Source organism: Leishmania braziliensis, chromosome 18, assembly GCF_000002845.2.
Source record: "Leishmania braziliensis MHOM/BR/75/M2904 complete genome, chromosome 18".
Lineage (NCBI taxonomy): Eukaryota > Euglenozoa > Kinetoplastea > Trypanosomatida > Trypanosomatidae > Leishmania > Leishmania braziliensis.
Genome location: NC_009310.2, coordinates 265700 through 291244, shown reverse-complemented (window position 1 = coordinate 291244; position 25545 = coordinate 265700). Strand labels below are relative to the sequence as shown.

General features: G+C 58.0%; 5 protein-coding genes across 5 annotated transcripts; all 5 read right to left on the bottom strand.

Annotated features, from left to right (window-relative positions):
- Positions 1-1040: 1040 nt before the first annotated feature.
- Positions 1041-3728, bottom strand: LBRM_18_0750 (conserved hypothetical protein; the record flags this gene model as incomplete). Its single annotated transcript, XM_001563949.2, has 1 exon — positions 1041-3728. The coding sequence occupies one exon, from the start codon at positions 3726-3728 to the stop codon at positions 1041-1043; it is 2688 nt and encodes an 895-aa protein (XP_001563999.2).
- Positions 3729-5943: 2215 nt separating this feature from the next.
- LBRM_18_0740 (conserved hypothetical protein) lies at positions 5944-8073 on the bottom strand (the record flags this gene model as incomplete). Its single annotated transcript, XM_001563948.1, has 1 exon — positions 5944-8073. One exon carries the CDS (start codon positions 8071-8073, stop codon positions 5944-5946), a length of 2130 nt encoding a protein of 709 aa, XP_001563998.1.
- A 4145-nt stretch (positions 8074-12218) lies between these two features.
- Positions 12219-16064, bottom strand: LBRM_18_0730 (conserved hypothetical protein; the record flags this gene model as incomplete). The annotated part of the gene is made up of 1 exon (XM_001563947.2): positions 12219-16064. The coding sequence occupies one exon, from the start codon at positions 16062-16064 to the stop codon at positions 12219-12221; it is 3846 nt and encodes a 1281-aa protein (XP_001563997.1).
- A 4515-nt stretch (positions 16065-20579) lies between these two features.
- On the bottom strand, positions 20580-21395 carry LBRM_18_0720 (putative serine/threonine kinase-like protein; the record flags this gene model as incomplete). The annotated part of the gene is made up of 1 exon (XM_001563946.1): positions 20580-21395. The coding sequence occupies one exon, from the start codon at positions 21393-21395 to the stop codon at positions 20580-20582; it is 816 nt and encodes a 271-aa protein (XP_001563996.1).
- A 799-nt stretch (positions 21396-22194) lies between these two features.
- On the bottom strand, positions 22195-23889 carry LBRM_18_0710 (hypothetical protein, unknown function; the record flags this gene model as incomplete). The annotated part of the gene is made up of 1 exon (XM_001563945.2): positions 22195-23889. One exon carries the CDS (start codon positions 23887-23889, stop codon positions 22195-22197), a length of 1695 nt encoding a protein of 564 aa, XP_001563995.2.
- Positions 23890-25545: the final 1656 nt, after the last annotated feature.

Here is a 25545-nt window from a genome sequence, read left to right as displayed (position 1 = left end):
GGCTGCCTGGGTCGAGGAAAGTGAGAGAGGCGCAAGAAGGTGACACAAAGACGATGGCAAAGGGTGGAGAAATAGGCGCGTGTTCAGGATTGTTAAAGCCGCTGAAGGCAAACAGAAAAAAAAAACAAAGCTTAAAGGAGCAGAGAGAGAGTCAATAGTTAGCGTGTGAATGATAAATAGGGAAATACGGTGATGTGGTAGGTTGGTCTGAGTTGGCAGAGCAAGAGATAGTGTGAAAGACTTCTTTGCATCGTCAGTTGCAGAAGGAGGAGGGAGGGGTGGAGATGTAGATGCAGCCAGGCAAGTGTGATTGCACGGGCATACAAATGTGTGCGTGTGTGTGTGTGTGTGTACAGGGCGTAGACGTGATCGCAGGACAGACAGAGAAAGGGAAAAGGAACGGGGAAGCAGCTTTCATAGGGGTAGTAGTTTGGGCGAGAGCGTTGATGATGTTAGTCTAGCATGGCCATTGGCGTGGAGGAGGTTCGGAGTAGCAGGGCACTGCACCTGGTCAGAGTGGGAAAGGGAGGGGGAAAGCAGTTGATGAGACTACAAGAGCTCGCTGCTCAGGATCGAGACAAAGCTGAGCAACAACAATATGCAGTCATCAGCTACGAAGGCGTGTGGCACTTTCTGCCTTCGCGTTCCGTGCAAGACAGGGTGTAGAAATGTGCATCACTGTGTGTGTATGTGTGTGTGTGGGGGGGGGGGGGGGTAGTGGTGGATGTTCGCGCTTGAACGCGCTTTTGCGTCAGTCGTACGGCATGGTGGAGGAGGAGACGCACGAAGTTTCTACACGCGTATGTGGCTAGAGAGGGAGGGCGGGAGGGGCGGGGGGGCTCATCAGCAGCAGCAGCAGCAGCCGCACGCAGACACACATGCACATCAAAGCTCCGTAAAGCGGAGGGAATCCATCGCACATTATAATCAAGCAGAAAGGAGGACACAATAGTGCACGGAGAAATCCGAGAGACGCAGAGGTGAGCAGCGGGAAGAATGAATATGGGTGAGGCGTGAACGAGAGAAAGAGTGTCCGTACTTCAGTGTCTTCCCACTTTCTCGTCCACAGCCCCCTCTCTCCTCTCTCCTTGCATCTGCTGCTTCGCGAACTCGAGGTGTGAGCATAACGCGCGCCGTCGCAGCCGCAGTACCGCGTGTGCCGCGTCCACCACCGCCGTTTCGAGGAGATGCGGTGTGCCTGGGGCGTAGGTGAAGACGACTTCTTCGTCGCGAAGGAGCAATAAGCGGCCGACAGGGCTGCGCAAGAGACTCTGCTGTACATCGGCGATTGTGATGAGCCCGGCAGCAGCGTGGGATGTTGCAGGCACCACCAGCTCGACACGTCCAGCTGGCGTGAGCACCACAACGGATTTACACATGACTGACGTCTTTACAGCCATGCCCATCGGTGGTGGCTGAGATGGTGCGTGAAGCAGTGCACCGACGTAGACTAAATCGAAACCGCTCCGAGCTTGCCATTGCCGCTGCAGCTGCGGGCCTCGAAGATTACTACCACGGATGCCACGAGGGTCCCCGTCGGAGTGCACACGGGATGAGTCGAAGTCATTGATGGCAAGGATGGGCCCATCGGGCCCAAAGTCAGTGACGCACACATCTGGTTTGCCATGACGTTCCACACGGCGCTGGGTAAGTCGCGGGGACGGTGCTGCCCCCGTTGCCGTATGTTCGGAAGGGGGCGGTGGTGACGGCGACAAGCAGAGGCGAGGGCCACTTGAGGTTTTTGCCGAAACTGCGCACACCTTGTCATCGTGGTGTGCCAAGAAGCACAGCACAGCAGGTGGGAGCTGCAAGACAGCATCTGGCGCCGCCGTTGTCAGCTTGCGCGTGTTTGCATCACGGTGAGTCGCAGTGAACGCAGCTTGCGAGCGCCACGGCGGGCGCAAGGAGGTGGGTCGCAAGGACTGCATGATTGTTTCAATATCGTCAGCGGCGGTGGCGGCGCCTCTGTGCCCGTGGGGCGCGGCACCGGTAGATTGGGGTGACCAACCGAGGAGTGGCATCGGTGCCATGGTGACAAGTAGCTGCTGCGTGCACCGTGGCTTGAGAAGACCAGGCGAGGAACGCTGCGCAGCTCCACCACCAACACCCATCGGCGATACCGTTGGGTGCAACGACAGCTGCTGCTGGGAGAATAACTTCACGGACTGTGCCGTCGATGCGTCCACGGCGCTGGCAGGTACATCACACCAACACCCACGTAGCTGCACGCCCCCATTTGGGTAGAGGTGCTCGAGAAATGATGGCAGATAGCCGTCGTAAATGTCGCGGAGGAGGTTGTAGCCGAGATGGGGAAAGCCGTTTCGCTTGAGGTCTTCTTGCGGGCTAGTAGCCTCACTTGCAGTGAACCACGGAGGCACATCCGCGGCCACTTCCACCCCAACCCTGCCGTCCATGATGCGGTGCCGCTGTGCTTCGTCTCCAACTTGTGCGCCGGGGCTGGCGAAGACTAGCACGAGCGGCTCCCCGTAGCGAAGGGTTAACCGACTCGGCTGAATGGCGGCCAACATCGCCGCCACCTTCGCAGGGTATTTGGTTGAAGAAGTCTCGTCTCCTGCCGCGTGCATGAGACTTGGTTGAGGGAAGCGCTGCCTTCTATTCACGCCATCTTGGCTGTCGATAAGGTGCTCCACGGAGAGGGCTGCACGTGCCGTGGTGAATGGTACCGCAGATGGCTCTCGCTGCAGGTCAGTCAAGGTCCACCACAGCACGTTTGATGGCGGGTGTGATGATACAGAAGGCGCCGCGGCGTTCCGGCTCGAGGCGGTGCTTGTGAATGGTGACAAGTACTGATGAAACTCGTCAACGGCTTGCAAGTAGTTGCCGTGACGTTCTGTGCCATTGGGATCAACAAGTAGTACGGTGGACCCGCCTGTGCAGAGTGTCAGGGGCAGCAAAGGTACACGCGCCATCTTTCGAGCGCCAGCTTTGCCGCTCCCTGTCCTCTCTTCGGTCAGGGCGAAAATTAAGGTGGCATCCGCATTGCACATCGTCGTAGTCATGCGATTCAGCCGCTCTATAGCTTTGATAAACTGCGTGGCGGTCGCGCGATATCGACCGAGTACACCGTCTTCTATTGGCGAGGGAGAGCTGGAAGCCGAAATAGCGGCTAAAGATGCTGCCGGTGCACAGCATCGCGGTTTGCACGCTGGCGATGACGATGTTGGCGAGGAAGGGGGATGCGGCTGACAAGACGCCGCCACCCCTGGAGTAGCCCCAGAGTGTGGGTATGGAAGTGACAGCTGTGGTGACAGTGACGGAATACGTTCAGTAGTTACTGGTGGCTGCTCATTCAATGCTGCTCCAAAGTTGAGCGTAGCCACGGTGGCAGCAGCATTCGCACTGCCTGGAACAGATTCGGACGAACGTGTCTCCGCGCTGGAGGAACTGGCGAGCGGTGCAGGCGGTCGGCAGGGCAGCAGAGGTTTCATACCTGTATGACGCAGTTCAGCGCCTACACAGGCTACAGCATTTCCCCATCCCACTGGTCTCACCACTGAAACGTCGCTCTCGCGGCGATGAGTCAACAGTGCGCCGGCAGCTGTAGGGGGCCGTGCAGAACACCGTGATGGAAGAAGCTGCGAACGATCAGTGCCGGCGCAAACACCATTTGACGCTGCGGGGTGGTGGGGTAATGGGAGGAGGCGATGCTGGCGGGGCCGGATCGGCTCTAGTCCTCTCTGTGCATCTCCTCGAGAGACGCCGACCATGGTGGCAGCTTCCTACCTCCTAACGCCGGGGTATCGGTGCCTGGGTCCCCTTCTGGGTACGTTTCAACGGGTCCGCAATGCCTTAGCCAAGGCCACCAAAGGTATGAGGGGAAGTGAAGCCGTGGGGTACAAGGAGCAGGGGTTAATATTTGCTCGCCCCTGCGCGGGCGTAGGTGTGAGCGAATGCAGAGCGGACAAGCATGAGACGGAGTGAAAAGACCCACAGATAGAAGAGGGAGGGAAGGAAAGGGGGACGACCACTGCGAGAGACTTGACAAAGATCATGCATCCACATCAGCAGACAACAGGGAAGCCGCAGACCTGGTTGATTCTCTCGCTTTACGTCGACATCAACCCTCGGCAGCACCCGACTTGGGAGAGGGGTAGTAGCGGGGGAGGGATGTGGGAGAAAGTCTATGCTGCGACCGGATTCATGGCAGAGAGGAAATGGGTGGGCAAAGGTGTTCGTGTGCGTGGGTGTGCGACAGCCTTTCTGTACCCCCCCCCTCCTCCTCCTCCTTTCAAGTTCCCCTCCCGACTGTCGCCTCACGAGGGCCGTTGTTGTGTCGCCTTATTTGTTTTTCATCCTCTTTGCGTTACGGGAGATGAGAAGGGAGGCAACGCGCTCACCTCTACAACACAACGAAAGAAAAAAGGCGCGCTCCCTTTCCGCACACAACACACACGCACAGAACGAGAGACAGAGAGAGAGACATCCACAACCAAGCAACTAAATCCTTGGGACCGCTTCAGTTGCACGCTGACACTCACACAAGCACACACACACACACACACACACACACACACACACAGTGAGACAGAGCAAACCAGTAAAAAGAGGGAGATCAGATACACAGAACACAACCATATGACACATATAAACAAATATGAGACCACAGAGACACGAAGAGTCGGATATCATCCCTCACCGTCATCACTACCGCCTGCATTACTGAGGGACGCTGCCGAGTAGCCCACCCGAAAGCAACACGCTGCGAGAGCTGCAAGGCTGGAAGAGAGGGAGAAGTACACGCACCCCCCATAAAGAGAAAGAGCACGAAACAAGGGAGAGAGGTTGCTCGGAGACACATACGCACGCACATCTACACTCAAGCGGGGCAAACAAGAGAATACGAGGAAAACCAACAGCAAAGGCGCAGGGGTGCCCATTGGAGGCATGGATCGAGGGACACAAGAAGAGCCACGGAGAGACACACAAGACGAATCCCTACCACCACCACCACCACCACCACCACCAGGGACGACGTCGTCGTCAACAACACACACACACACACATACACACACAAGCATTGGCATACACATCAGCACACGCATCAACGCATTGCCTACATGCCCACCCGCAGAACCCAAAGCATTGCGTCGCATAGTGCAGCAAGGAGAGGGGGAGAGAGGAGTGGGCTTGCATACACACATACACATGTGTGTGTGTGTGTTAGGCGCGCTCCTGTTCGTCTCCAACGCGCGCATGCGAGTGCGGGTGTGACAAGCCGGGGAAAAGGCGAGCACAAAAACGAAAGAGAGAGGGGGGGGATAGGCGAAGGGAGAAACGGTGGAAAAGACGATGGCAGGAGAAAAGTAAAGGAGTAAAGACCCGCCTCGACCACCACCACGACACACCCTTACGCATACATAATATACATGCAGGCACACAGGCATTCAGCAAACACTCTTCTTTGCCATGTACCCTTGCTTTCCTCCCTTGAAACCCATTGAGTTAGAATGGTGTTGCCCCTGCTGCGTGCCTTGGTGTCGGCCGCCTCTTTACACCTCTCCTGCCCTTCTCCTTTCTGGATCGCCTTTGCGTATGATGGGGACAACTGCACTACGCGCCGCCCCTCCCCACCCCCACCCACCCACCCACACACACACACACACAAGCACACAGCGGTCTCTCTCCCCTTGTCTTTTGCACATGCTCTATCCTTTTTCCCCTCTACGTGTGCATCTTGAGTCTCTCTGGTCTCATCAGCCTGGTGCCCCGCCTGTGTGCATCTCTGTGTGACGGCCTGCGCCCACATGCACACGGAGAGTTTTTCCCCTTCCTGGGGCCAAAACAAAACATAAAAAAGGAAATACATAAATGCCCGCATCCTCCGCCACATGCAACACAGGCACGAGCTACTCGTTTAACCTCAAACACTTACGCACTCACACATGGAGAAGACAGGGTAGAGGTGCAAGAAGAGTTGCATACTCAAATATCCCCCACCGCCGTGGCACCCCCTAAGGGGACTGAACTAGTGCTATCAGGTGCCACTGCTGACACGGCTGGCGTGCCCTGCGACCACAGCCCGCACCCTGGGCTGTCGTTGTCTTCACTCACGATACCTTCCGCTCCATTGGCCACGGTATCAGGGCCGCCTTGCAGAGCCGGGGAAGGGCCGCCGCTGTCCGCTTGCTGCTCCTCGCGCTGCATCCCCATACCGCCAGCCTCGCCGACGCCGTTCTCGCTGCCATTCAAAATCTGGGTATTTGCCACGGCTGCCTCTGCGGCCTCAGCCGCCACGTCTACCACCTCCTGCGAAGCTGCCTGTTGTTGCAGAACTGAGATAGCCTCCTGCACCTTATTATTCTCCGCCCACTTGGTGTTGCGCAGAATGGTGCGGCCCGCCACGCTGTCGACAACGAGGCGCGTGTTGACGACGGGGTCCATTGCCAACTTCACAATCCCGTCAAGCAACGCGCTCTCCAGTACGTCGTCGGCGCCAACCTTGACCACCTGCTCCGTGACGTAGGCGAACATCTGCCGCCCACGGAAGCTGTACGCCGTCGCCAGCTTGACAATCGAGGCGAGGTAGTTCTGGTACTTCTCGTCATTTGCCGCGCGCAGGTGCTTGAGGATAATAGCTACCGGCTCGTACGTGGAGGTGCGCACTTCCATGACACTATCGTCGAGCAGGCGCGACACCAGCGCCAGTACGGACGGAAAAGAGGGGCTGTCGGGCGAGAGCAGTACGGCGACGGCGCCAATACGCTTCGCCACTTCGTTGCGAAGCCGCCAGTTCTCGCTCTCCAGCGGCACATGGCACAGAAGAGGAACAAGACGGTCGCGTGTGGCGGGGGTGACTAAGGCGAGGAACCTCTCGGCGTTAAGGACGGCGCCGCGCTTGATGTCGTCGAGGTCGCGCAGCAGCAACTCAAATGCGGGCACGATGGCCTCCTCCGTCACCCTCGTCCCGAGGAGCGCAGCCATCTCGTGCAGCGAGTAGGCGAGGGATTTGCGTACTTTCCACTGCACATCCTTTAGCATTGTCGCGTACGCATCTGCCATCTCGTTCCAGCGAGACGGGCCGATAGCCTGCACCACAGCTGGGAAGCAGTAAGCGCAGTACTCGCTGAGTGGGCTCTCCACGTTGTCGGACTGGAAGGCCATATCAGTGAAGAGGCGCAGCAGCTCAGGGCTGATGTCCTCGCTACGCAGGGTGTGGAGAAGGCGGCCTAGTGACTCGTAGGCGCGCGTGCGCACCCAGCGAGAGTCATCCTCGAGCAGCTTCTGGAAGGCTGGCACGATGAACTGAACGCGCATCAACTCGGGTAGACCACTTGATACCTTCTCAATAGACTCGGCGCAGGCCTGCCGCACACCCCAGATCTCATCCCCGCAGAGAGTGATGTACAGCGACAACACCGTCCGCTGAGCCTCCTCGGTCGTGAGCACAGCACATACGCCACCGAGGTTGCTGCCAACGGTGCGGCGCACCGTGAAACTAGAGTCGTTCGAGAGCAGCTCCAGCTCCCCTAGAACCACCGTCGTTGAGAACTCACTGCCGAACTGCGGCGCGAGATCGTTGAAGAGCTGCGCCGCTACGACGCGGTAATCCTCTGCACGCTCGTCATGGGCGAGGGTCATTACCACGTTGAGCAAATGTGACTGCACGTCCTCCTTGTGGACAAGCTGGGCCAGCTTCTGAATCGCCTCAAGCGCCACAACACCGACCTCCACATTCTTATCAACGAGCAACTCGAAAGCTGTTGGGAGGAAGGCGTTGAGCAAACACTGGTAGCCCGCTTCACTGCCCTGCTGCACAAAGAACTCCGCAAGCGGGAACAGCTGCTCCACCAGGGCCTGTCTCACCACCGGCTCAGCATCTTGGGTGAAAGTCGTCAGCAGCGGCACAATAGAGCGCGCGCTTTCGGCGTACCCGGCGAAGTGCGCGGTGGAGGAAAGCTCGCGCACCAGCACAAGTCGCTGCAGAGAAAAGTCCGACTGATAGTACATCAAGAGCCGGTTCAGAGGGTCCAGGCTGTCATCGATGGCGTACTCGTTGAAGATAAACTCCTCCTCGGCGTCCTGGGTGGAATCGTCAAGTAGTTCGGTCGGCATTTTCTGCGCTGGTTTGTGTTTTTGTATGGAATACTTCCGTTCTTTCGCCAGCGTGAGGGGAAGAGAGTGAGGGGAAGAGGAGGGGAAGGAGAAGAAAATGAGTGAGTTACACCGAGGCCGTGAGAGCAAGTCAACATATTCGCCTCAGTCGCCCCGACTCGTTGATCGCGGGTGCAATCGTGCCGCTTACACAGCGACCATACCAGCAGGAATCGAGCGAGTCGTTTACACAGAAGCACTGCTACGCGTATGGGCTGCGTTGGGGCACGGACGAGAGCGCGGAGTCGCATGTCTTCCTGCCTCACCCCCCCCGGGTCGCCGGCTGTATTCCTCCGTGATTGGAATGACGAATCGCGGCTCGACCCCCTCTTCATGGGGGGGGGGGGGGGGGGGGGGGGCGGTTCACTAGATGTTATGTGGTAGCAGGCCGTGGATCACGTATGGCAGATCAGTTAATGGAGCCGTGGTGCTCCGCGCTGATGGCGTGACTGTGTGAGTAGCCCTTGCGGAAAGCAAGCGAGGGCAGAACCGCCATCAACATGAGGGTGAGTCGTAGCCCCAGCAGAGAAGGAAGCGAAAGCCTAAAATGCGTGGCGCACCGTTTAGTGCCCTGCGGTATTCATACTGGCCGTCGGCCCGTGACATCCCCAATGCATCCCCGTAGTGACGGCGTGCTTTGTCGCCCAGCTTACGCACGCGGCTCTACATCCGCCCCGTGTCGTGTCGGTGCAGAGGCCGCACACCGCGCCGACCGTTGTCATCGGCGTGATGCACCCCCCCCTCCGTCGTGCATTCGCTGTAATCCCCACTTAGATCACCCGCTCAGCTCACGCTGTGGCACTCGCAGACAGGGTGGCCAGCGATGCGCCATGCGGAGAGCAACACCATCACTTGGAGAGCAGCAGCAATGCGCCCTACGAGAAGTCACCAAACGGGGTGAGTTGAAATCAGCACGACTCGAGCTCTCCATCATAGTCGTCGCTAGAGAAGCTCGGGCAGCTGCACTGCCGGGCTTCGCGCTCACCTGGCGCGCGGATTCCTGAAGATGTGCGTGCCAAGGCAGGCCATATTTGTTGTGTGCTCGTAAAGCACTCCGGCCAGCGGGTGCTTGGGGAGGTGAGGAGGACATCAAGTTCATCGATGCTGAGAGTGCCGTGTGGAAGTCCCTCGGAGGGTCGTCCGGGACTGCGAATAGCCAGCATTGTGGGCAGAAGCAGCGACGCTGCGCACACCGTGTCGCATTCCGAACACTCGGCACAAATCGTCTCGCGCTTTTGGCGAGCTGAGTAACGCTGGCCATCGCTGCGGCGGCGTGCACGAATGCTCTCGCCTCATTTCGCCGCTGTTTTTTTTTTTGCTCAGGTCTGCTGCCCTGCCCTGCCCCCCCCCCTTTATTCAGCCCCTGAGAGTGGCACCACGATTTCCGGCTCCGCAACGAATACTTTCCCTTTCCTTACTGTGTTCCCCTTTCCTGCTCATGCTCGAGGTCCAACAGAAGAGTCATGAGGCCCGCCACCTGCTCGTCGCCGGAACGTGCGCTGCCGCGGGTAAGCCCGCGAAAAAGCTGCGTCTGCACGAGAAGGAAGTCGAGGACTCTGTTCCAGGTAAGCGTACTGTCGCGATTCTCTGGTAGCGCCATGGCGTCCCCGCCCAATGCAACACTGTAGATCGAGAAAACGACGACGACTTGCGCCGTACACAAGCCTGGGCTGCACAGGTTGGTTCTGCAGATCTAGACAAGGCAGGTGCTCAGCGGTGCTCAATACCCCTCTCTCTGTGGAGAAGCCAAGCAGCCTGCAGCGTGCCCTCGGGTACGCGGCGCTGCGGGCTGCCTGGTGTCAGCGGACAGGTCTGGGCTGGTGCTGTGCTGAAGAGACGGGCGGTGTGATGATCACGACTATACCAGCTCAGCACGACTCGTGCCGACGGGTCGATAAATCGAGGCAGCCGTCTACTGTCTTCCGACTTCAGCTTCGTTGCAGTGACGCCGAGCCTCTAAGCCTGGGCCTGGCCTGCCCTGTATGCAGTGGCATTGCAGTGGGCGGAGCGACGCCAGACGGTGCTGGGTGGGCCCCGCTCCCTGGCATCGCCGCAGTCCAGCAGAGGCATGGGTGGTCTGCGGTCGTACGTGCGTCTGTTAGCTGACCTGCTCGTGGTGTAGTAGACTCGCTAAAGAGAAAGAATAAAAGAGCGCCCATTCCTTTCCTTCCTCCCTCTGTCGGTGTGCTTCTCAGTGCTGCTGTGAAGGCCCTCTTGCCTGGTGCTGCACATCCCCACAGCGAAGGCTGTGCCCAAGAACAGGCGAAGGACAGGCGCCTTGCAGGAGAGGAAGGGGGGAAGAAAGGCAGCGGCCCCGGGAGCGCGTACAAACCCACGCAAACGAGTCGAGAGAGCAGCGCAAAAGGGAAAGCGAAGGATGAGTACTCGAGCCCACACGCAAGCGACTACCGCGTGAACGCCAGAGGAGAAAAGCGATGGAGAAAATTGGGGGAAGACGTATGTGTGTGGGTGTGTGTGTGTGTGGAGGGAGGGGGTACGGCAGCGAAACACGCGGAACGAAGAGGACGGGAGCGAAGCAGAAAAGAGGGAGAGAGAGAATAAGCCTGCATGAATGAGATAAGAGGAAACGACAGCAGGAAGGGAGTAATGAAGGTTCAACGGTAGCTGGGAGATATACGCGCCTACACAAACGTGCAGGGGTAGGAGGTACGTGAGGAGGGGTGAGGGGTGGGCAGGAGACATGCGTTGAAGTAGAGCACGGTTTGCAGTGAAGCTGACACAGACACCTGCGTGCACCGACACGGGAGAAAGAAGTGTGCGGATCAGAGGAGAAGACAAGATGAAGAGCAACAAAGAAGAGCAAAATGGATCGAAGCTCCCAGTGGCTCAAGGACGCCGTGCAGACACACACGCACATGGTCACATCAGCTTGTGTTGGTGTGTGTCTCAGATCATCCCATTGCTAGTGGGACGAATTTGTGGCTGTTTCAGACTTTTCTTTGTGTAATTGACGGACAAATCAGTGCACACCTAGGAGGAAAACAGCAACAACGGAGAGAGGCTTCCCCCATCAGGGACTGAGGCGACGTATCCGCAGGCGTGAGTGGGCTTCGGGAGAAGTGGACAAAGGCGCCGCCCCATACAGCATCGATCTCTTTTCTTTCACTTTGGCGCTCAGAGAAACACGCTGGCATGCCACAGAAGAGATAAGGGAGGGGGAGAGCAAAGCGAAGGGCGTAACGACGACAACAGCAAAACGGACGCAGCAAGAACACTCATGTCGGCAAGCAGTCCAGCACATAAGACGTAGGCTTCAAACGACTCCAGACAGAACACAAGAAAAGAGCGGGCGGCAGCCGTCGCCACCCCCGCACACAGTCTCAATCACACTTGTGTTCCCTACCACATGACCATTCCCTCCCCTACAATACGGGCCTAAACCCCACTCGCCTCCCCCCTCCCGCAGGCCCATCAAGATTTTTTTACGTGGTGCGAAGCAGCTGCAGACACGCCTTACAGCACTGCGCCGACTCAGTCATCTCAAGCACGGCCCCTGCCTCAAACTCTACGCACTCCTCATCTCGCTGGTCGCCCCACAGTCGCTCCTATCATGCCGACACTACCACGCAGTGCATCCCCCCTCGGGAGGGGGAGGGGGCAGGCTTCCCATACCAGTGGGCAGCGAGGGCCGGGTGAGATGCGTCCGAGTCACACTGACACTCTGCCCATCATGTAGATGGCACAAGTGTGCTCACTACTGCAGGTCGCTCCGACGCAGCGCCATCCAGAACCTGACTGCCGATAAGAATAGTGATAAATCGCCCTGGCCTTGCTGCTTTGTAGGCACTTGCCCCAGTCACCACCAGAGGTCCTTCGGCATTGGCAGGGGCAGGGGCAGGGAGAGCTGCCTGGCTTCCCCTCACACAGCGCGGGAGGAACTGAGCCCTCGGATGCCACGCACTGAGGTATGCCCCGCCAGCAAGGCAGACGGAAGTGCTGCACCTTCGCAGCAAGAGAGAAAGAAAGCGCGCAGCTGATGAGCGAAAGAGGGGGTGGGGCACACCAGCGCCCACACTGGCGACAGACACACTGAAGAAATACGCACACAGGTAGTCGTGCTCACCCACCGCCACCGCCGCTGGAGCTCACATGTTGTTCAGGACCGCACATACGGGTCGCAGAAGAATGTGGAGAAGGCCTTCTTTGCGGGCCTCCATCGTAGCGAGGGCAATCAGCAGCAGTACTCGTTCGTCCTGAAGGGTCAAGGCGGTCTGCAGGGCCTCCGACTCGACAGCGTCACGTGCTGCCTCGGCAGGGGTGGGGGGTATCTTATCACCGTTGTCCTGGTGTGCGCTGGCCGACTCGATGCCACCGCGGTGGCCACCCCGCGCGCTGTCCACGACCGACAGTAACTCGATCTCTCGCTTCAGCTGGTGCGTCACGAGCGAAGATTCGGCGCTCGTGTTGGACGCTTTCCCGATCGGCGGGATCGTCGGAACGTACCAGCGCACTACCTCGCTGCGAGAGAGTGTCTCTGGCCGCATCGTCAGCACTTGCGCAAACCACTTGGCTGGACGCCGCAGCACCTTGTTGATATCATTGTAGGAATAGTCCTCCACCATGAAGCCAACAAGGTTCTGCACGTAGAGCTGGAGGGAGCGGAAGGCGTAGGAGGGGTCATAGTCGGGGCTCATCAGCCCCACACAATCCGCCTTGGTTAGCTGCCGTACCACATCGAAGTAGCACTCCATTTCTTCACTGAGAAGCGTTGCAGCACCGGGGTAGTAGTGCTCCATCGAAGTAGCCCCCACATCGTTCCAGGTGAAACGACTGCGCCACAGCGTGGGCGGGTTGGCGGCGGTGGTACCTCCCTTGATGCGCTGCTCACTGACCACGTTGTCGTCGCCAGCGAACCGGCGATACACGTCCTCCTGCGCAGATGGTGCCCGGCCGCCCGCCTGGCTACCGCGCTCGCCGCCGCCGCCGTTTCGACCACCGCCGATCCCGATACTACCCATGCTACCAGAAGACCCGGCAAGTACGTCCTCCGTAACGGCGCGATGACTCAGCTGCTCCACCACTTCCAGCGGCAGCAGCGTCATGGTCCACGGCTCCGTTGGCACGAAGAGGCCCATGACGAAGCCACAGAGCGGCACTACCTGCGTCACGATGGCTACAAGCTGAAAGACTTCCGGAATGGTCCAACCACATGCCAGGATGTTGCGAATCTCCTCCTCGCCGAGAGTCCACGGTGTGTGGGCGGCGAGGGCAATGAAATGCTGGACGGCGCGCAACCGCTCCGGTGGGCCGTGCGTGATCCAGCGCTGACGAGAGTGACCTCGAAAGCAGCCAGTGGCCGATGTGTCATGGTGCCGCTGCTTCTGCTGTCGCAGGCCAGTCGACGTGCTTGCAAAGTGGGCGCCATCATCGTATTCGTATGTATCGGCAGCATCCTTGTCGCCGTACGCAGCATGACCGCGGGTGTCCCTGCTGCTGTAGAGGCCGCCGTGGTGGTTACCATGCATCATACCGCACCCACCCCCAGGGCCACAGTCGTCGTCGTCGTCCACATACTCATCCAGCTTCGTCTCCTCTGCGTAGCGCAAGAGCAGTGCCGAAAAGCGAGAGACGAGGTACTCGCAGCGGTGCCTGCTCGCTGCCATAACCGCAACCATCAGCCGCATGTCCACCAAGAGCGGGCCCTCTCCAAAGAGGACATAGTTCAGCGCTGCGTGATGCGCGCGAAGCACCTCGGGGTAGAGAGAGAGAAGCTTGTAATAGGACGGGCACTCCCCACCATCCATGAACACGCCGTATAGAAGCGTCTTGGACGTCGCGAGCTGCTGCACAGGAGGGAGCAAATGACTTTGGGCGAGTGCGAACAGGAGAGCTCGGCGCCGCTTTGCCACCTTTGACAAGCGACTGGACGTTTCCACGACAGCGGCTCCTTGCGCGCGTCCCACGGAAGCGCCTGATCCGCTGGTCGCTGCCACCGCAGCACACGCGCCGGCAAGCCTTGAAGACCGATTTTGCTCACGCCCACCAGCCACGCCGTCTTCGCCGTCACCGGTGGACAAGCAGGACCCACCAGCACTGGTCCCTACGAAGTGATGCACGCCGCGGCGCCGTCGCAAGGACGTAGGAACACGCGACGACGGAGAGCCCGGAATAGCGCGGGCGTTAAGGCATACTTCAGTCGAGACCGCCTCCAACACGGACTTTAGCGCCGCCGCGGCGCTGCCGTTAGGCCCCATGTATGCTTCCTCCTCCATGAGCACGCGCTGGACTGTTGGGAGGGCGGTGGTAGCCGGCAGTGGGCCGCAGTACGCGAGGCACGTCGCACTATGCTGCGGCTGCTGAGCGTCCCACCAGTGCTGGGCAGTCATCAAGTGCACCTCACCAGCTGTATCAAACCACAGCATCGCGTCCTCCGGCCGCACGTGCTGCGTGGTAGGAACGCATTTACTCTTGTTCCCGCTACTGCTACTCGCCGACGCTGTTGAACTACCGCCACCTCCGAGGCTGCAATGCTTCTGAAGCCCACCAACGGAGGTGTTGTTCACACTTGCATCCGCCGCAGACGTGCCGCGGGACTGCGGCTGCAGCGTTGGTAGGTAACGCATCAGCTGCTGCCGTGCGATCCAGCCGGTCGAGTTGCATGGAGGCGGTTGCACAGCCAGCGCGTGAGCGACGCAAAGCTGCGCCGCGTACGCGAGAGAGGCACATGGACAGCTGCACGCAAGCTGGAGAAGAAACTGCAGCGACGCAGAGGCCGCCTGTTGCACCGCTTCGTCTGCTCTCGCGTCGTCCTCGGAGGAGAAACCGGTGCCTGTCACATCATCCATCTGGGCAGCGGCTGCGGTAGTGGGCAGATTCTCGCCATCAATGCGAGGAGAGTAGCGACGGTCGGTGTCGCCTTCACTCTCAAAGTCCGCACAGCCACGCCCAGTGAGACTTGCCGCTGCGTCGCCGCTGCAACCGATAATGCCGCGGTGCTTGAGGGCAAAAACCGCGCAGCGCTGACCCAGTACCAAGAGGGCGTGAAAGGCCTCACGTAGCGCTTCTGCCGTTACCGAAGGTGCGTTGGTGCCGCTGCCTGTTCCCGGACCTGTGGCCTCGGCGGAGGTAGTGCCCCCCTGTGGCATGCTCCTCGCGCCATCTCTTGCCACATGCATGGCATTGGAGCCACCGCCGAGGAGTGCAGGATCTTCCCTCTCACCATCTTCTCCAGCCATGGCAGATGAGACAGTGTCAGCTGCGTAGAAGAGGTCCGATGGGAAGTAGTAGGCATCAAAGACAGTCAGCAACGCCGTGATGGCAGTGTCCGATGCACTCGTCTTGGCCGCAGCTGTTGGAGCAGCAGCAGGAAGGGCAACTGGTAGCCCGGCAACCTTGGTAGCCTGCGGAAGCGCCCATCGCGTGGCAGAGTCCGCTAACACTGGATCCACTACACCCCTCGCCGTGGCATCACCCAACATGGAAAACCCTAATAAGATGTGTGGCCGATGTTGCGTGGCAATCTGCGACAGTTTCTGCGACTCGTCGGGGGCAGACGGTGACAGTGACGGTGTTGCCAGTGCTTCGGCGCCACTACTCCCACTGCCATAATCACCACCGCCGGACTCACCACTTTCGAACTCAAGTTTTTGACCGAGAGAGCAACGGTCACTTATCTTCCTTGACGTCGCTGCAGCGGCGGAAGCAGGTGCCACACCAGCAGTCGCTTTCACAGCCTCAACAGCGGCGCTCATTAGCAGCTGAGGGCTGTGAGCTGCGGCGGCGCGCCGGTGGCTCTCCTCGACTGCCGCGGCTCGCTCCAGCTGCGCATGCTCCAACGCAAAGAGGTGCGAGAGCAGCGTCGCGCTGTACCACGTGAAGTCTTGAAACACCTCCAAGGCGGCCGCTGCAGCATCCCTGCCGTTGTTCGAGTGATCACTCCGCTGGCCCCCGCCTGGGTGCGGAGGCACCCAAGATGCCGCGATATTCGGCATGACTACGGCAGTAGTCTCAAAACACTCTCAAAGGCAACGAAAAGACCCAAGAGAGGAGCGACAGCCACGTTTCGGCGCAGGTACGCCGACGACTCACACGTCAGAGAGAGAGAGAGCTAAAGAGTCTGAGTGCAAGCAAGCGAGAGAGCGATATTCACGAACGGCACACCGAGGACAGAGCCGAACATCCACCGAGCAACTTTAGAGGCGAGGGTAAAAGAAGCGGGGAATAGCAGCAGCACGAATTGCCTACAAGATCCGGTATCGATCAATGGAGGTAGCTGGGCAGACACCAGGAGACACAACAGCGCGGGTTTGACTTTTTCTGCGCGCTTGTGTGCTGGTGGGCGTCCTCAGTAGCACAGCACCAACGCCGGTGCTTCAGTGGGTGAGGGCTAGGGCCAACGAACGGAGAGAAGTGATTCGCTACACCCGCAAAGGGGGAGGGGGGAAGAAAGGGGGGGAGGGGCAACGAGAAGGATAGGGTGGTGAGGCCAGCCTCGATGAGATTGGCGAGAAGGAGAGCTTTACGTGGAGCGAGCGAGAGAGAGGGAGGGAGGGAGGGGGAGGGGGCAGTAGTATAGCGGAGCGACAGAGAGAAAAAGACAAACACATAAACACACCAGTGGGGGCGTTGGGGGAAGGACACCTGCACACGACTTACACGCTCACCCCATACCACGCAGCGAGATGAATCAAAGGGAAGGCAACCCAAAGAAGGGGGGAAGGACGGGTGGACACAAGGGGACCTCTGTCGCACTCACAAGCCATCCACCCACAGTCACACGCAAAGCAAAGGACAATACCTGCTCTGAAATGCTTGATTAAAACAGTTATTACGCACAAGGCGGCCTCGATAGACAGAGGAATGGTTGGAGTAGGGGTGGAGAAAGAAACAAACAGCTTCGCGGCCACTATCACAGGTCCACTATACTGAACCTCGTCTGAAGTGCACTGGCGAGTGGGACAGTTGTGGGTAACAGAGAAAGGGTCAGTGAGGGCGATAGGTGATACTTTACCGGCGCGTGTCTGTCTGTGCCCCAACACGAAGAAAGCAGCGAAGGGAAAGAGAGGAAAGGCAACAACAACAACAACCGAGAGGGTGCACACTACACTTTGTGTGTGTGTGTGTGTGAGCGACACCGGTGAAGGAGAGGTATACTCGCACAGAGAAGGGGAAGGAGGAAGGTGGTGGGAAGAGCAGAGGTGGAGGGAAAGGGACAAGAGGGGGTTGAGATACAGTGTGAGGAGAGAGCCCCAAGAAGCATAGCGGCGTCGGGGGGAGGAGAGGGCAGAGCGTGTCGCACTTTGCAGGAGCTCGCAAGGACTCAGGACGGCTGGTGCAGGTCCCGTTGCGTGGTGGAAGGAAAGTGGAAGCGAAAAGTGGGGAAAGAAGCCCACACACACACACACACGCAGACTACTTCTCTCTTTCACAGAACATAATCAATGCACCGCTCCCGCACTTCCATAACCATGCGCGCATGGATATTGCTGAGGGAGGGTGAGGAAGTTGGTGAAGCAGGGCTGAGGATGGTGGGACTTACTACCCAGCATGTCCGTGAGCGTTTGGTGCACGTCGTGGTAGTATGTCTCTGTGACTTTCCCATTTTATGTTGGTTTCGAGGGGGCATCAGAGTAATTTTCTTCTCGACTTCTGAGAAAGAAATCCAACGAGGGAAAGGAAGAGAGACGCAACAGCAACCTTACCGTTCGCTGGGTACACACACCGACAGCCATTCCCGCATGCACAGAAGGATGCAGCCGCGTCACCCCAGCTGAGGCACACATCTCTCTCCCTCTCTCCCTCTCTCTGTTTGTTTGTGTGCGCGCGCCACTGAGAGAGGGGCACCAAAGAGAAAATGAGAGGGGGAAAGCGGTGTGGTGCGCGTGCAAAAGCTGTCTGTCTCTGTCTCTGTCTCTCTCTCTCTCTGTGTATGTCCGCATGCGCAGGATAACAACTGAGAGGAGCGGGAAATCAAGAAGAAACGCTACACCGAACTCAAACAAGGACCGCAAAGTGGCTCGCACTCACGCAAGAAAAGAGCTCGAAAGAGAGGAGATCCTCAGGAATGCAGCTGATACACAAGAGTAGCGACACATACGCACATCTCCACACGACAAACAGCGAGGAGGAGGAGGAAGAGGAAGAGGAAGAGTGGAAGAGGAAGAGTGGAGGAGAATGCGTGTGAGTAAGAGTGACGACAAAAGACGCAGAGTGAGAAAGTACAAGAGGAAGCCCCAACGCAGCCCAAACATAGAGCGCTCATTAGAGATAGATGGAGAGGTGGGGGAAGGGGACGGGGAAAGAGTCAACGGTGGTGGGGAGTAGGCAAAAGAAAACTACATGGAGGAAGCCAACAGCATCGCCTGAGGTACTTGGGTGCAACAGTTCTGAGGGCATCGACCTAAACAGAGAGGGGCTTATGCTCAGACAATTCCGTGCGACGGTGCATAGTCGAATGAGACGTGATACTGGCGTACACGCGCGCATCGCAGTTGCGAGGACCTCCACGACTCTGTCTCGATGCCTTTTGGCAGACGTGCACACTGACTTGATCCCCCGCCACTCAGCTCGCTCTTGGGGGTGTTGTCCCAAACGATCAAAAATGAAAGGCTACACACAACTAAGAACTCGCCTATGCCAACGTAACCAGCAAACCACCCGCCCCCATTCCCCCCCCCTTGCATGTTTGCCGCGGGTGCTTGGCAAACTACTGTACAAAGCAACGAGGGGGTGAAGGCAAATGAACGAAAAAGCGAGGCAAAAAAAAAGGGAGAGTCGCTCGCCGCTGCACATATCGGATCGCGCGAGTTGCGCGCTCAGTCTGCTAGCGGGAGTATGTGCGTGAGTGTGAGCCCATCCTTCTCACCATCGCGCACTACCTTTGGGGGGGATGGATGTTGTGGGAGTGGGAGGTGCATCTCTGTGGGTGAGCGTACGCAAGCGGCTGGCCCGCCCCGCTGTTTCCGGGTGCATTAGACGACTGAACATGCACACGCAGGTACAGGCACGCACGCACCGATCCACCAGCAAACCCCACACGAGCAAAAGAGAGAAAAGGAAAGGAATAGGATTCCGTGATTCTACATCCGAGTCACAACTGTGCAACAAGCGCGGCAGGCGGCGGCGACGCGAGAAATAGCCGACAGCATCAAGCGGGGAAGACTGGGCGCGCACAAACGCACACGCACGCAAGAGAAAGAAAGTGAAAAGCAAAAGAAAGGATGCCAGCGGTTGACGTAACGCAGCCACACTGAACACAAACAACAAGAAACACAGAAGAGTGGAGCACAGCACAGGCAAGCAGGAGACTAAAACATCACACACACACACACACACACACCACACCACACCACACCACACCACGCACACCTGTATAATTATACATCTTTGCACTGCAAAAACACCAACGGATACTCGGCAACGAGAGCGCTACATAACTTCGAAAGGGAAAGCGTGTGTGTGTGCATGAGGGTGAGCGAAGGAGCACGAGGAGGAAGGGTAGGGGAGGGAGACAGGGAAGGGGATGTCGAAGGTGGGGGGTGAGTGGGTTTGTCAGAAAGACAACGAAGAGGAAAAAGAGGAGCTGGAATCAACTTTACACAACTGTACACACTCACCCTCACACACACACGCGAAGACAAGTGCGAGGTCGAGGGGGGAGGGAGGAAGAGAAAGGGGAAGTTAGTCACGATGGAGAGAGAAAGGAGGGGGGAAAGAGGGACAAAAAAAACGCGTCACGTGCACACACACACACACACATGGGCACGCATGGCACAGACAACGCCCCACTGACACGTAATGCGGAGTGAGGACGAGAAGGGGGGGGGCGGCGACCTCAAAGATGACGAGTTGGCCTATTGGAGAAGGGAGGTCACAAGCAGATGGAAGTGCAGGGAGGGGGGAAGTGGACCAACAAAACAAGGACGGGGTGCAGAGACGTGCTGCGGAGGTGCCGGGGGGGTGGATGTGTGCGTACGAAGTGGCGTGTTCCACCTGCACACACGCAACAGGCGAAAAAAAAAGGAGCTCAAGAACGACAGAGAAAGACGGCGTCACGACGATCATCACACACAAACGGCAAAGAGATGCAAACATGGAAGGGGTGCGCAGCATACACACACACGCACACGCACAGTGACAAGGATGTGCCCAAAAGACCGAAAACAAACAAACAAACGAAAAAAAAAAAGAAAAAACACACAACCAATAAAACGAAAGCAAAAAAGAACTATGAAGACAACAATGGCCTCCATTGCAGAATGGGGTGACGGAACACCTCGAGAGACCTGCACGCGTGCACATGTATGCGCGCGAGGATTGGGGAGAGGAGTTTGGAAGAAATCTGTAAGCTGTTTGCTGACAGAATAAGCCCCCTACGTTTGAAAGAAAAAAAAACCCACACACACAGGGAAGAAGAAAGGTTAGGTGCGGTTGAAGATCGACATGTCTTGCCACTCGCGCTATGGGCTTCACTCCCCTACCCGATCACCTCCGTAATCGACCGCGCCTCATGTGGAAAGCAGCTTCGGATCCCACTCGACCTGGAACCACGGGTGGTTGATGACATCCTCCATGGAGATACGCTTGCGTGGATCAACGGTCAGCATGCGTGCGACGAGGTCCTTGGCAGGGTCGCTGATGTGGCGGATCATCTGGTAGTCACCTCGCTCAATTTTGCCGAGAAGGACATTCATGTTTCGATCCTCAAAGGGTAGACGCCCCGCCAGCATGACGTACAGCACTACACCGCAGCTCCAGATGTCTGCCGAGAGCCCGTTGTAGCCGCGCTCCATGAGCACCTCCGGCGCAACATAGTTTGGCGTGCCGCAGATCGTCTGCAGCAGCACGTCCTGCTGGAGGTTACTGAGTCCAAAATCGGAAATCTTCAGTGTACCGTTCGCGTCGAGCAGCAGGTTCTCTGGCTTCAGGTCGCGGTGGGCGAAGCCCTTCGAGTGACAATAGTACATACCTGCGATAAGCTGGTGGAAGTACCGGCGCGCCGTCGGCTCGTCAAAACGCTTGGCGGCTACAATCTTGTCAAAGAGCTCACCGCCTGTAACTAGCTCGAGGACCAGGTAGTAATGGTTGGTGGACTGAAGCACCTCCTGCAGCTTCACCACATTCTGCTGGCGCAGACTGCGCATGATGGCGACCTCACGGAGCATCTGGTCCTCCATGTTCTCCTTCTTTAGACGGCGCTTGTCCACAATCTTGATGGCCCACGTGCGACCTTGCGGATCGGTGCCCAATCGCACCTTGGAGAAGTTGCCAGAGCCGATCTGCTTGCCCAGCGCGTACTGGCCCACCATGATAGAATGATCCATGGCTGTTGTTGCTGTTGCCTGTAGCCGCTTGCTCCTGTATGCTTATATGCTGATGACCGTCCTCGACGACGCTACTCAAACCGGCGAAGAGGAAGGGAGAGAGGAGGAGGAAGACGTAGTAGTGGTTGCCAACGAAACACAAGTCTCTAGAGAGGCTCAGAGGAGAGCTTGCGTCAGCAGGAACAGACAAGAGGAAGAAAAAAGGTAATACAACGGAGGAAGAGAGAGAGAGAGAGAGGCCGTGGGGGATGGTGCGTGAGCGGAGGTGTCAGGCGGCCAGACAAAAACTCACAGGTCAGGCACGTTGCTGTGGCCGATAGCAGCGCTAGAGCGGCAACAACGCCAAAGGAGAGGGGGGGCGGCGGCGAAAGAAGAGAGCGAAAAAAAAAAAAGAGAGACGGTACAAGTGAAAGCCGCGCGGGAGGAGGAAGGGGAGCACGAAGGTAAGTGAGTATTCGCAGCGCAAGAAGATGCACGGCGTGGTGTGCACTACACCCAAACTCGTGAGTACCATTCAAAGCACGACAGTACACGAGCAGATTGCCTACGTGCATGAATCCCCTCACACAGGAGGCTCAAGAGGAAACCTTTGCGCACTTATTGGGACGTTTCCTCTTCTTTTCTCCGTTTTGCTGGGCGTTTTGGGGAGAGGAGGTGCGAGTCGAGCGGCAGCGCGGCCAATATGGAGGTACCAAACGTGAAAGAAAAAGGGGAAAGCGACACACAGCTACGTGTCCCCCCCCCACCCCACTGTACCCCTCGCAGACATGCATCCTCACACAGAGAAACATGCTGTGGGTCATGGAGTGCTCTCCTCGCGGTTCGCAGCAGCGGCACCCGCAAACAGGTATGCACGCGAGGCGGCCCGCTCCTCGAGGATGCGACGCACAACACCGTTCATCACTACATCCTCCTCGTCCTCCTGCACACTGGGCAATTGACCCCTCCTTGTGGCGCTGCGCTGCACATTATGTATACAGCTGCGATGTTTCGCCTGCTGCCGGAACGCGAGCCGTGCATCACGCCAGAGGCGTACCGCTGCATCCATATCGGTGAGCAGAAGGGTTGATAAAGTGCTTCTCGAGGTAGCCTTTGAGTCCATTGGCGAGGCGCTGTCCGAGGAGGAGGTGGCGAGGTTGTGCAGACGTCGCTGTAGTCGAGTGTACAAACCCTCTTGCAAGTCACGGAGACTGCAGTTGTCCACATCACGGCAGCGATGATCTGCGCCAGGTCGCGGCTGTCTCGCTGGTTGCAACTGCTTCGTAGACGAAGAGGCTGCGCTCTGCACCGTAGAAGACGACTGCGCACGGAGGTTCTCTGCACGGTGCGCCACCTTGGAATGTCGCTCAGCACGGCGACGCATGGCTGCCTCGGGCCCTCGGTCAAAGAACCCGGAGGAGAAAAGCGACGGGAGTGACGGGCGAGACGGTGGAGAGGCTGGCCGGCGCTCTGTGGTGGCAATGCCATCAACATGAACTGGGCAATTAGCGTTAACGTAGTAGCCCACGCGACTCTTGTCCACTCCTGCCAGCTGCTGCTGCTGCTGAGGTGCCAAGACCGGGTGACGCCATTGGGGAGCCTCGCTCACATCCACTGCCCTCGGCGGGGAAGTGGGGGACTGACCAGAAATGGCCACAATAGTGCTGCCACTAGGCGTACCGGTGGTCATCGATGGACGCACTGCAGGTAGACGTAGATTGTGCAGCAGCTCCACTTCGGAGCTCGGGTGGGTGGCGAGAGGTGCGCATGACGACGACAAAGGATACTGGGGGCGGGAAGTAGTCGGGTACGGCGAAGCCGCGCTGCTCTGAACTACATCCAGGTGCCCCTCATGTGACGGGGGCTTCCACAGAGCCCATACAGACCTCCACGGACGAGCGGGCGACACCGCGGCACCACCGCTCCTCTCTGTTGCCGAGGAGTGCATGGCGTCCACTTCTCGACGTTCATCTTCTCCATTCACCACGTTCTCATTGTACAACCTCCGGCTACTGTGTGCCGCTACTGGGACGGACGCGCTCGTGTCAGTCTCTACCAGCTGATTCAGCGTGGGCCAGTGTGTCTCTCGAGTACCAGCCGTGTCGTCCGCCTCCGATGTATGGCGTCCCTTCTGTTGCCGCTGCGGCGAAGTCGACGGCGACGGCGAGGGAGAAGTAAAAAGCGGGTGCCACGGTGACGCCGCCGCCACGAAGGAAGCAGCGGGAGTCCGAGTGAGCTCATCATGCGCCGCTGGCGACGGAGGACGACGCGCGAGAGGGCGGGGTGGCGGCCCAAGCGGGGGAGCCTTTTTCAGAGCCCATTTAGCAGCACCCGCACGCGGTTGCGGATACGAGTGCCTCAACGAAGCGCTGGTGCCGTCTGCTTGAGCTTGATCTCGTTGTCGCCTCTTTGCTTCGCTGTGAGACTGAAGCAGCAGCGCATTCTTCGTTGGCCGCACCGGTGGCGCCGTGGACGGTGGTTTGCGGCTGCAGATGCTATCAATGTAGGCTTGCATCCTGCATAAGAGCGGCGGTGGAGCAGCGGGAGTCAGAGAAAGAAAGAGGACTGCGTAGCACTACAGCGACGAAGGACTAATAGGGACAGGTGAGGGGGGAAGGAAAGAGAGGAAGTAGAGAGCCGGTTGCAACTTCACGAGCAAAACGTTATTCATGCTGTGCAGGCGTGACTAGTATTACGCTAACGCCGAAAGGAAAGCGGAAACTTGGAGATCTACGAAGAGCGAAGAGAAGCAACAAAGCGAGGGGAGCGTGACATAAAAGAGATGGCCTGCAGTATTGGGGCTCCTGCAGGTGGGCCAGTGGTCTACGGATGCGTAGTATAAGGAAAATGGGCCTACTCGTAGGGACGTTTGCGAGAGTGGGGCAGACGACGACAAGCGAAGCCACTGCCCGTCTGTCGGTCCGCTTCCACGACCCTCCACCCGCCTCCCTCAAAAAAAGAGGACATCGGTGGGATGAGTGTGGACAGAAAAAGTACACACCGCACGCAGTCGTTATGTGGGTTGGCAAGCAGAGAGGGAGAGAGGGAGAGAGGGAGAGGAGGGCATAATGAGAAGAGAGCGGCATACAGAGCGTAGTGAGAGAGGGATAGAAACTTGAATGCATCAGCTCGCTGGAGAATTTAAGCAGCCCCACGCATCTCGAAGCAGAAGAGAATATAAGAAGAGGGGGAGGAAGAGGAGGGGGTAAATCTGATGATCCCATGAGCAGAAGTGAGAAGAACACTTCTTCCTCCCTTCTTCCCCCCTCCCCCTCAGCTCACTTGGCTCTGCGTGCGTGCGTCCAGGACACGTGGAGCAGCGCGTGTGGGAATAACAAAACGGCGGCACTGACCACCACAAGAGGAGGAGAACCCTTTCGTACGCGCCTCTGTCCGTCTCTCTGTCTTCGTCTCCCTTTAGATTGTCCAGTAAAAATCACCTGAAATGAAAACAACACCTGAACCGCATCAGGAAGAGGCGAGAAGAGTCCTGTAAAAAAAACACACACACACACACACACACGCACGAGCATGTCAATGCCTGTGGCTCTTCTTCAGCCTCCCTCCCCACCCCCCATTGTGATATAGACGAGGTGTAACGTGGAAGGGTATCAAGCAATGAAGAGAAAAAGTGGGTGAGTGGCTACAAATCCAAAGTCAGTCCGCCAAGGACGGGGGCGGGGGACTGTTGGTTTGCGCTGTCATCGCTTCCTGGGTTTTCTCTGACTTTGCTCGAGATTACTACAGGCCCATGCGTGTATCGCTCCTTTCAACAGCGCCTCACGCTTCCCCCCCACACCACCGCCGCCGCGCAGTCCTGCACGCCCTCTTCGCTCATACCAATCTGAATCCCAAACTCCACACATCTATGCCACCACGCTTGACTGCTCTCTCTCTCTGTCCTCCATACAATGACCCAAAGGAGAGGACAGAGAGAGAGGTGCGGAGAAGAGAAGGGGAAGCGTGGGGGGGGGGGCACTGGAGTGGACGGGAGAGGGAGCGCCGAGGACGAGGAGGAGAAGAGAGACGACGCTAATTGAGAAAGCACATCGACGCACACGATGAAAGCAGACTCAGCAAAGAAAGAGAAAGCCGCCAAAGCACGCGCCTACCTGAAGACGAAAGGGAAGTTAACAGACACCATAGCCGTTACGAGTCGGGCGGAGGGCGG